At 48.7% G+C, this 12,004-nt stretch overlaps 1 protein-coding gene across 4 annotated transcripts in view; it reads left to right on the top strand.

Moving 5' to 3' along the window:
- The window catches only part of RGS6 (regulator of G protein signaling 6), a 582,944-nt gene that overhangs the window by 527,563 nt on the left and 43,377 nt on the right, over positions 1–12,004 (top strand). For all 4 annotated transcript variants that reach the window (XM_059914558.1, XM_059914555.1, XM_059914557.1 and 1 more), the window contains exon 15: positions 5,803–5,989. In XM_059914558.1, the coding sequence (XP_059770541.1) occupies positions 5,803–5,989 (187 nt within the window). The remainder of the gene's footprint in view (positions 1–5,802; positions 5,990–12,004) is intronic.

The raw sequence follows: 12,004 nt of genomic DNA on the forward strand, positions 1-12,004 counted from the left end.
CATCCCTGTCCCCCAGGTCCCCAAGATGGAGCGGTATAGAGGCCCCCTTTACCTGACTATTTCTCAGCCACCTGCACCACTGCAGAGACTTTGAGGGATGACCACAGGGTGCTGGTCCTCGCGAGGGGCCCCAGGGCGGGAGCATCTGCTGACTCAGCGCTGCCTTGCCCGGTCTGAGCATAGCCAGGGCCACAAAATCCGCCGTGCATTTCAGGCTGGGAGCGCTCGGAGGAGTGTCCCCCTGGCAGGTGTTCAGCACCTCATCCTGCTTTACCTCCTGCACCAGCGCCTTGCTCCTGCGCCAGGAGGGCTCTGCTCAGTCCTGGCTGAGAGAATGCGTGTGAGTGCACGTGAGTGTGCCAGGGACTCATCTCCACCCCCAGCGTGGGTGCATAAATCCAGACTTAAAGAGGGTCCCCTCTGATCTGTGACAGGAGAGCGGATAAAGGAAATAGAACAGCTGGAGATAAAAAGTATAGCCCAAGAGCTTCTAAAATCCTCTCTGCAAGCCCAAACTCTACTTTTATGATATTCAGCGTAATTGGATATATGGGAGGAAGCTTGGTTTTAAATCACACAACGTTAGGACTCTTTGGTCACAAGAACCAGGACTTCCCTCCTCTTCCCTTTGCAGTCATTCCTGTGGCCACAGATAGTGGCCTGGCACCCACCGTGACTCAGGTCCTGAGGGCACAGAGCTGAGTGCGTTTCACCCCTTGTCCAGGGCAGCCACGAGCAGCCCTGCAGGTGCATCTCTGCTGTTGGTCCCTGTGAAGGGCGGTCCCTAGAGCCGTGCCATGTGGCACAACATTAGGGCCTCGCTCATCTGTGGTGTTGGCCACCCCAGGGTTGTCCTTTCTCCCCAGGACTGGTCAAGCCCAGGCATCTGGCATTGGAGCAGGGGAGGAAAAGAGAGAGACTGACCAGAACTCAACTAGATACACTGCAAAGGCCTCTCCACATCTGTCCTCCCGCACTCCCTTGCATCTCTCCAGTGAAAGGGGTACTTAGAGCAAGACACTTCTGCGGGACACCTAGAAAAATTTTGCCAGTTAAGTAACCAAGTGGTTCAAACTATACAAGAGCTTCAGAATACAGAGCAGAGGAGCTCCAAAGAGACATAGGTATTGCTCTCACCACAGTGAAAGGTCACCCTGGATCCATTAAGGAAAGATGTCTTACATATGTGATCATACAGTGTAAGCTGATGTCCCCTTTGATCATTTTTCTTTGGGGTGAGCCTGTGAGGTGAGGGGGGGGCCGGCATCTCCAGGCACTTGAGGGGGCATGACCAGCGCATTTTGCTGCAGACAGCACAGCATGTGATTGTATGCTCCCTGCAGCACTCTGGGCCGAGCCGGGGGCTCCATTCGGTGGGCCCCCCTGGAGACAGCTGTTTGCTCAGGGCCTCTAGAATGCATCCAAGGTGGGGCCTCCCCGTTCTGAAGCAGGGAGTCCCAGGGAGTGATCTGGTCCCTCTCTTTTCTCTGTGTGTTTTCCTAGAATGGTGACAGGAGCCCCCTGCCACCTTTGCCCCCCTCCATCTGCCCTGCGCAAATCTCTGTCCTACCTGGCTTGACACCCGCTGCCACTCAGCAGGGCACGAGTTAAAAATCAAAACCTGCAGCAAAGAGCGTCCCCCGTACATTTTTTATGAGCTGTAGCTCTCCTGAGAGAATGTGGTTGTTCTTCTAACCTGCAGATTGATTATCCCTGTCCCACACAGTGTCAGCTGAAGGGAGAAGCAATTAAAGAGAGCGCAGGAGAATCGCCAGGTTGGCCTGGAGCGCTCCCATCTCCCACAGTTGCCCCGAGTCATAGGAAGACCTCGGAAGGTTGGCCAGGCCTGGCAGTGTTCCCCACGAACCAAACACATGGTTCATGGGAACAGAGGTGCTCACACAACACTGGGACAATCTGTGGCATTTCAGCCACTGCCTGGCGAACATCACTCAGCTTCCGTGGTGCTGCTGGTGGTGGGATTCCAGCCCAACCAGAGACTAAGCCAAGTGGCGTCTGTTGTGCCTGAGTCTCTGTTGACCAGCAGAGGGCACAGAAACCCTTCCTTCTGCGTGGAGTTGGCTTTTCCCTGGGAACAAACTAAAAGCTGAATTTTTCTAATCCATGAAAATCTTAGTTGATGAGAAAATAGGTAAGCGAGGAACTAAGGGCTGCCCAGACCTCCTGATAGGACAGAGGGCGTCCAACCGCTGCGTGGTCCCCCTTGTTGCAGCCAGCCTTGGGGAACAAACCTCATTCCCTGTCAGCACCCCGGCCCTGCAGGAGATAGGAGGCCCCCTGGGGCAGCCCCCGACCGCTCTCAAGTCCCATCTCCTGCTGCTTGGCGCCGGGGGTGTCTGAGCCCAGGCTGCCTCCCCGCGAAGGCCAGTTGCCACCTGCATTCCTAAGGCAATGACACGGATCACACGCTGGCATAGGGCTGGCTCCCCCACTCTGCCGACTCCCGCAAAGCAGGACAGGTGGTCTCCCTGATACCCGCGTGTCCTCACGGCCTGCCAGTCATGACAGCCCTTCTGCCGCAAGAAGCCACGGAGGCTTAGCGCAGGGTGGGCACTAATCCGCCGCCGCTGGCATCCTGCTCCCTGCTGGTGTCCTGGCGGAGCAGCGGTACCTGCAGGCTTTTGATAAGGGCAGAAGCCGCGCAGGCCTCAGTGGGCCTCCCATCCTCAGTAGATGTGGGAGCGGAGCTTCGGGGGCTCTTTCAAGGGGAGGGGGGCCGGGCAGCCGGGGATCAGAGCCCCCAGCTCAGGCCCGCGGGCTCACAGATGACAAATACAAACCAAGCCTGTTCTGAATTTCTAATGGACACAAAGGTTCCTCGAAGCCAGTGATGGTAAACACACATGGGAGGTCAGGGTGCTGTTGTGATAGCACGTTTGCTGTCACCTGAGAGGGATAAGACAGGTCATCTCCAAGGCAGACAGAGGGCTGAGAGGGTCCCCGTGCGTGCAGGGAGGGGAAACTGCTGTCTGGGGAAAGTCGTCCCCGGTCCTCCCCTTCCTCTCCCCCCACCTCCTCCGCCTCTTCTTTCCTGTCCTCCAGCATGCCTGTTGTTTCTTTTTATGCTTTTTTTACTCTTGGTTTTATCTGATAAAGGGAACCTTTTAATTTTTTATGTAAAAGTTTATTAAATTTGATTAAGAAATTTCCATTTCCATCCGCCCCAGACCTTCTCTATACCCAGCTGAGCGATGTGCATTAATGTGGCTCCCAATTCATTCTGCCCAAGGGACGCTGAGGCCTCAGGGGCCGTGGGGAGCCTGCAGCGCTCAGAAGCTGCCGGGTCCTTGGGGCCTCCCCAGAGCTGCTCCTCAGAGCAGACTGGAACAAGGGACAGAAGGTGACAGAAGGTGACGCCCACATGACGTTGACTGAGGGGGGCAGGAAATCGCCCAGGTGTCATCAGTTGTGTGAGAAATTGCCGGGTCTGGTGGTCTTGGGAAGGACACTGACCCAGAGAAGTTACTTGCGGCCCGGGCCTCAGCCCGAGTGGCTCCCGGGGGCTGCAGAGGACTCACCGAGCTGCCCGTTAGCCCTCCTTCCAGTCCTCTGAAAAACCAACACCAGTTCCTTTCTTTAGGGCTGGTGTCCTAAATTTTACCTGCCCATCAAACACGGTCCTCCAGGAGAAGGAAGCCTTACGGGTACTGTCATCGCCAGATGACCATTTTCACCTTTTTAAATACTTGGCCACCTCCTTCATTTCATGGCAGACCTAGTGGGGGGACAGAGAGACCCAAGGAACCTAGGGAACGTCCAGGGGGATGGAGGAGACCCACTCCCAGCTGAGTTTCAAAGACCCATCTGAACAATTGGACAGTTAACGGCCCCCTTCAAACTCTACCCCCTGCCCACCAGACTCCAGTTAAAGAGCCACTAGTTTCCCTCTCCCTGGGTAGCCAGAGGACGTGAGCACCAAAGACCTGGGACAGAAAGACAGACGGCTGGTGTTGAAGGGCAGGTGATGGCAGATGGCAGTGGCAGGAACCCCAGGCAGCTTCCACCCAGGCCACCCAAGGAAGAGATGAGCTCTGAGGGATCAGAGTGGCCCAGGATTGAGCCTGTGGCCGCCCTGCTGGTCCCTCCACGGCTCCCACCCACGGGGCCTGAAAGCATTTCAGAGTTACACCGGATAGGAAGTGCTCAGACCAGACCTGTCTCACGTACCCCTCCACCTGCTTTGTACCCACTGTGCCATGAGGAGAGAGATGCCCAGAAAGATACAGCAATTCCGAGACAGCAGCACAGCAGGGATGAGAACTTCCTTATCTTCTGGTTGAGTGAAGTGATTGTCTCCTTCCCCGCCTCTCGCTCTTCAGGACCAGCGAGGGAACCATGAGGGTTTTCTTCAGGGAGATCGTTAGAATCACTAATGGCAAATCAGGGGGAGAGTTGGAGCTCACAGAGCTTGTGTCACACCCGCATACACACACACTCTCCAGTCTTCTGTCCTTGTGTAAATGGAGCTGCATTACCTGAGTTGGCCACTGGGTGGCACCTTTAGGCCATGCACTTGGCTCCACAGACATTTCTCTGAACAGCGACAGAAAAATATGCTTACCCTTTAAAAAAAGAGTACACCTAACTGTGGGCGAAATTCGATGACAGATTGAATGCACCTTCCTCCATGTCGTGGTTCAGCTTCTCTTGTCCCTGCCCTTTTGTTGACTTGAGTAGGTGTGATACCCATGACTGTGGGAACCACATAGCCAGGAGCCTGTCCTCATGTCTCATTGATGGGGAAACTGGACTCTGTTGTTCACAGGGCACGAAATGTGCCACCCAGACCTGCGTCCTGCTGAAAGCCCTCTCCAGGGATGCCTTGGGAACCATCCTCATGACCTAGGGAGCTGTTGTCCAAGCTTTGGCCCTGGCTACTGCTGCTCTCAGCAGGAAAGAGCTCACAGCTCACGCCCACCTCTCCAACACCACGCTGCTGCTGAGGGATTTGTGAGAGGCAAATATGGATGTGAGCACGAGGTTTTTCTCTCCAGTGATCCCTGGAGAATCTTTTGGTAGAGAGGTTCCCCACGTATGTCCCTTCAGCTTTGTTCCAGATGAGCCCATCTGCATTCCAACAGACATTTATTGAGCACCTACTATATGCCAAGCACCATGCCTGATACTGATGTTGCAAATAGGCTCAGTTTCTCCATCTGTAATATGAATGACTGGGTCCTTCCAGCTCGAATATTCTTAATGACGCCCAGATTCTATCTGCTTCTTTGATATTTCCTTCATTTGGATGCTGCCAGATCCCAACCAGATATGGCAAAGGGACTCACATTGTCTGTGTCATGGCATCTATGTCAAGTGGTAGTTCTCAGCCAGGGGTGACTTCATCTCCCAGAAGACATTTGGTAATGTCCAGAAATTTTCTGGTTGTCACAACTGGGGAGGGGATGCCACTGGCACCTGATGGGTCGAAGCCAAGATTGCTGCTAAATCTCTTTCAATGAACAAGGCAGCCCTCACAACAAAGAATTATCCAGCCCGAAACGGCAATAGTGCCGAGGCTGAGAAACCTTGATGTAGAGGGAGAGAAATCTCTTTTTGGTAATCAGAAGCACAGTGATCTTCTAACATGCATTTAGTGCAATAATGGAACGCCTTTGTATCCTCAGCAGTCCCTGCGGCCTTCGTGATGTGTGAAGTGGCCACTGGGAAGGCTCGGGGATGCAGCAGAATGAGTGCCATGGGAGGTCAGTTCTGGGACCTTGTCCAGCAGAGCAGCTACTGACTAAGCCCCTGGAACAGACTGTCTTTGTGCTTCCATTTCAGGTTCTGGTTGGCTGTCCAAGATCTCAAGAAACAACCCCTACAAGATGTGGCCAAGAGGGTGGAAGAAATCTGGCAAGAGTTTCTGGCCCCCGGAGCCCCAAGTGCAATCAATCTGGATTCTCACAGCTACGAGATAACCAGTCAAAACGTCAAAGATGGAGGGAGATACACATTCGAAGATGCCCAGGTTTGCTTATCTAGTCGGATAGTTCTGTCCCAAGATGCTCACTTTTCCACTCCACCACCCCACCCTTTAACACACATCCAAGGCATTGTATGTAGTTACAATTTCAGGTTTTATTATTTATAAGGCCATCAGTGGAGACCATTCCAGGTAGGTGCACAAAAAATTCCAGGAGGATTGTTTTCCTAGATGAGTTACATTGTTAAATAGAAATAGAAATTTACCATTATATGTGTTATCTTTTCCAGGAAAACCTCAGAGTGTTTTACAAAACCTGAAGTCCTGTAATAAGTCATAGTAGAATCTGGACACCATAGCACAACATTGGCAAACTGGGAACAATAGCTGGCAGGGCCGGGGGTCAAGCCCACACTCATAACCACCACCCTGCACTGCTTCCACAGTGACTCCCAACCCTGTGGTGACCGGGGAGCCTTGTGCCATGTGATGCGATACCACGAGGAACAGGACAAAGCCCCTGCCCTCAAGGGAGTTAAAGGCTAGCGGGAGAGAAAGACCAGGAAATGGGCAGTGTCACCAATAAATGAAGTGCCTCAACAGGATGAGCTCTAGGGTTTAAGGGACCCATGGTTGGTGGTTGAGGGAGGGAAACTCACAACCGTGCTAAGCACAGTTACCACACAGATGCTGGTGAGGCTGACGAAAGAAACAGAACCCCGCTAAGCAGCAAGCTTAACTTGAGGGCTGGGAGGTGCCATTTCTAGAGATAAGCATCAGACCCGTTTCTCACTTCCTGGATCCTAACTTTTATTTCCTTCCGCCATCCTACACTCCGTGACAGGGCTTAAGGTTTTGCTCTTGTCTCCTCGACCCTCTTCATTTCTCTCACTTGTAGGGTCCCCAGGTGAGAATTTAGTGAGATTGCCCTCCCACAGACATTACCTAATTTAGGAAACAGTCGCCGATGCAGGTAATGGCATGAGGACACAGCCAGTGTCTCATCATCCAGATCTGCCTTGTCATTTGCTCAGAACTTCAGAATGGAAATACCTACCAACCTCAACACCACAGCTATCATTTCTCTCCCCCTGGTCATGAGCTCCACTGAACACCTGTGCCAGGTAGATTTGGTTCTATAGAGTTGAGTGACTTTGCTTTAGGAAGTCCCTCACACCCTTTGCACCTTCAAAGCAAAATATTTAAGTCATAAGAAATCTTTTTTTTTTTCCAATAGATTTTTGTATGTGTGTGTATGTGTCCCAAGCACATAGCGACATGTCGTTGTGAGGAGAGTGATGGCAAAACTCCGTGGGTAATGGAGAGGCTCCATGGGTAGTAGAGAATCTCCATAGGTGATAGAGAATCTCAGTGGGTGGTGGAGAATCTCCATGGGTGATAGAGAAGCTCCATGGGTAGTGGAGAAGCTCCATGGGTAGTAGATAATCTCCATGGGTGATAGAGAAGCTCCATGGATGATGGAGAAGCTCCATGGGTGACAGAGAAGCTCCATGGGTGATGGAGAAGCTCCATGGGTAGTAGATAATCTCCGTGGGTGATAGAGAAGCTCCATGGATGATGGAGAAGCTCCATGGGTGACGTAGAAGCTCCATGGGTGATGGAGAAGCTCCATGGGTAGTGGAGAAGCTCCATGGGTGATGGAGAAGCTCCATGGGTAGTGGAGAAGCTCCATGGGTGATGGAGAAGCTCCATGGGTGATGGAGAAGCTCCATGGGTAGTAGATAATCTCCATGGGTGATAGAGAAGCTCCATGGATGAAGGAGAAGCTCTGTGGGTGACAGAGAAGCTCCATGGGAGATGGAGAAGCTCCATGGGTAGTGGAGAAGCTCCATGGGTGATGGAGAAGCTCCATGGGTGATGGAGAAGCTCCATGGGTAGTGGAGAAGCTCCATGGGTGATGGAGAAGCTCCATGGGTAGTAGATAATCTCCATGGGTGATAGAGAAGCTCCATGGATGATGGAGAAGCTCCATGGGTGACAGAGAAGCTCCATGGGTGATGGAGAACCCCCATGGGTGATGGAGAAGCTCCCCAGATGAACAATCTGAAGCACAAAACTCAACTCTCCATTATTCATGAGACATGAGAAAAAGGATACTGGTCAGAACCATGATGCTCCCTGCCCAGTATTATTGCTCTGATCATGACATCAGGAAGGATTTATTTTCATGTTTTGTTATGGAAACTTGTAAACATGTGGGAAAGTAGAAGGAATAGAACAACAAACCTTTGTGGACCCTCATCCAGACTCAGCAATCATCTATACAAGACTGATCTCATTTTATCTGTGTCCCCACCTACTTTTTCACCGTTTGTTTTAAAGCAAATCCAAGACTGTATCATTTCACTGTAAATAGTTAGGTATGTATCTCTAAGAGAAACTGACCCTTTGGTCTTAACATTACCACAATGCCTTAACAAATTAGCAGTTATCTCTTAATATCATCAAATGTCGTGCAAGTGTTCAAATTTATAGTAGTTCCATAAATGCCTTTTTTAAATCGTTATTCAAAATCAGAATCCGAACAAGGCCCGCACATCACAGTAGATCACCATGTCTTTTAAGTGCCTCGTAATCTACGGGTTCCTTTTACGTCCTCCCCACCCACCCCCCAACCCCTTGCAATTTATTTAATGAAGAAATTGGATCCTTTGTGCTGGAGAGATTCCACCGTCTAGATTTTTCTGATTGCAACCCTGTGGTACTATTTAACGTGTCCTTCTACCATCTGCATTTTCTGTAAACTGGTAATTTGACTTAGGTATTTAATCAGATTTAAGTGTGACTTTTGTGGGCAAAACTACTTCCTAGACTGTGCTGTGCTGTCTTGTCAGAAGGCACATGATGTCTAGTTTCTCTCTTTGTGGTTTTAGCAGCTATTGATGCTTATTGCTTAAATCCATTAGTTAATTAGAGGTTACAAAATGCTGTTCTAATTCTATCGTTCTTTCTTCATTTATTAACTGAAATACAAATAATCAAATGCATCTACCATTTGATTATCTAGTAATACAGTTCACATAGGAAAGATGGAATACGTGTTTGATTCATTCCCTTTATTTGCCAATTTAAAAAATAATGAATGGTTTACTGTCATCATCTAATGGTGACCAATTAGGGGTTTTTTTGTGTGTGTGTCTTTTAGTATCCTTGTAAACCTGTGGGTTTAAACATATTTGATGTGTTTTATCCATTTTGTTTATTATTTTTATCAATGCTTGGATTGTGCCATCTCTGCCCTGTTGGCTCCTTCTGACATGACCCTACTAGTCTTTGATGTCATTCAAATACCAAGGAAACTAAGATGATCCAGGCCATTCCCCAGACCTGGAATCAGCTAGTTCTCTAAGAATCGCTGGTTCCTCTTAGGGGGAAATGGTTTTTAGAGACCATAATTTGGGCACTTAGAGGCACTCATTCTTCCTGGGTTGGTCATCATTTTCAGGCCTTTCCAGTGGCCAGAGCTAGGAAATAGGTAGTTGTTATTTCTGATAAAAATACATCACGAGTACATACTGATACTTTCCATTCAAACTCAAAACTACAGGGGATTTCATTTAACTTCTTCTTTCTTATGTCTGTGTCACCTTTCTCTATGCTGAGAATCCTGGTTCTCAAGGACGCCATAGATGATAGCATTAGTACTTCATGTTATTTGCTTTATCCTGCATCACCACAGAGCAGTCTCAAAATCGCAGTGCCAACTAACAGCAGTGATGTGATTATTGCCTGGTTCTTTAATAGCTGCATAGTATTCCATTGTGTGGAAGTACCATAGTTTAGTGAACCAGTCCTCTCTTCCTGACATTCATGTTATTACTAAGTCAAGAAATATTTGATGGGGAAACTTGGGAAGTCAGCACATTGTGCCTTGACATGTTTCTGGATACACAGCCTTCGTTAGCACAGTTCTCTGCCATTTTTCAGGTACATACTTCCAAATACATTGTATCTCCTTACTGAGGATCCCAAAGCATCTCTAACCTCCTCATTGTCTGTTAGGACTGAGATTCTCCGAATTCTAATAAAGTACTCTTCCTAAACCAATTTCTTTTCAGCTTGTCCCCTTTTGTTTCTCAAGTGTGTTTTCATCATAAGTATACAAAGTGCTTCTCACTAGCACTCTGACCCTGGGCAAGTTACTTAAACTCCCTGAGTCTTCTTTTCCTCATCTGTAGAACACAGATACAAGGGTACCTATACTGTGGAAAGGGAATGAAGTGAAATGAAGCGTGTCAACAGCTAACAGTGTCTGGCTCACAGTAAGATAAGATATTTATGATATTATTTCCTTAATGTCATTAATGTTCTTTTCTTATACTTTTATGCTTAGGAAGTTTGGTGAAAAAATTCAAATAATTGCATATAACCTTAGTACCCAGAGATAACCCCTATTCTAGTGTTTTGTTTCTCTCAACTTATGTGTATAGAGTGTTTATGCAAATAGGGTGATTCTGTAGCCTGCCTTTTGCACTAAACTAAGAGTTGATTTAAAAGGTTAAATTTCTTCTGTAAAGGGCCAGATAGTTTGAATTTTGAGGTTTGTGGGTCATACGATCTACATCACTACTACTCAATTCTGCCATATAAAAACAGCTACACTGTAACAGTGTAACAATGTAAAATACATAAATAAGTGGGCATGGTTGTGTTGAAAAACTTTATTTATGGACCCTGAAAGCTCAATTTCTTATCATTGTTCATGAAATATTATTCTTCTTTTGATTTTTTTTCAGCCACTTAAAAATATAAAAACCATTCTTAGTTCACATAACATAAAGAAATAGACAGAGTTTGAGACCGTTGTGCTGAACAATATATCATGAAAATCATTGGAACACTTCAACAAATCCAGAAAGATAGAAGACAGAGAGACTGGGGAGTGATTAATCTTTCATTTATATGGGAGAGTAGGTTAGAGTAGACCATCTTGGTGCAGTAACAGCAACCCACGTATCTCCGCGAATGTTTCTGCATCAAGGTTGAGTGTTACGGAGCCAACCGGCCGAGGGCAAGTCAGCCAGTACCATGATCCTTGCACTGCCTTACCCCTCCTGGCCAGCACTGCTGCCTGCCCCCGCTGCACGGGTGTGACTTAGAAGTTTCCAGGTAAGGAGAGGAGGCTAAGACCCAGCCAGGACTTGCTCTCCGATCTCCCGACTTGCTGGTCAAGTCTGCAGCTCAGATCACACTGCCCCTGCGTTATTAGAGCTGAGGGCTTGGTTGTCATGCAGAGACCTGGAGAAACTCTGGTCCCTAGAGAAGGTCCCCAAGCTGGGGAGCAAGCTCTGATCCTGTTTCAGCCATATGCTTTGTCTAGGATTGTAAGACTGTACCTGTAAGTCCTTTAAGCTTGCTCTCCTCAGTCTGCCCATCTGAGAAGTGGGAATGGTAACACCCAAGCCCTTTGGCACGCCCCCCTCCATCCCCCCATTGGGATCAGGAGCTCTGGGGTGGCTTCCTCAGCCGGTCACACGGTTCTCAGAAGCCAACCAACAGTGGTCAAAATGCCAATAGACATGTGAGTATATGTCCTGCTATTAGGGGTCAGTAGCCAGAGTGAAGGCTCAGCCAGATTTATGCATTCATTTGAAATGGGGACTGGGGGTGGGGTGCAGGCTCCCTCGGATGGTTTTGTCTTTTATTTGACCACATGCATTGTTACAGCAAAGTTAATTGCCTGTGTTTGCTTCCTGTGGAAACATCTCACAAGATGCCCTGTCAGCATGGGCCCAGCATTTGCACTTGTGTTTTGCCGATCCATTTGGCTTTTTTGAAAATTTGGGCCAAGACCAAATCTTCCATAAAGGTCTGTGGGCTGTGACCATAGCCCTCAGCTGTTTGCTGTGTTGTTCCACTTTCACAGATTTAGCCTCATGAGGGGAGAAATAAAAGAAAAATGAGCCATGATTTTTTTTTTTTAAGGACTCAGTTCTTTATGCTAGGGATTGAATTCTCTGTTCTCAATCTTGGGGCATCCGCGGGAGCTGCATTGCCACCTACTTGCTATGTGGTCTCAGGCAAGGATCTTGACCTTTT

Source organism: Balaenoptera ricei, chromosome 2 (assembly GCF_028023285.1).
Source record: "Balaenoptera ricei isolate mBalRic1 chromosome 2, mBalRic1.hap2, whole genome shotgun sequence".
NCBI lineage: Eukaryota > Metazoa > Chordata > Mammalia > Artiodactyla > Balaenopteridae > Balaenoptera > Balaenoptera ricei.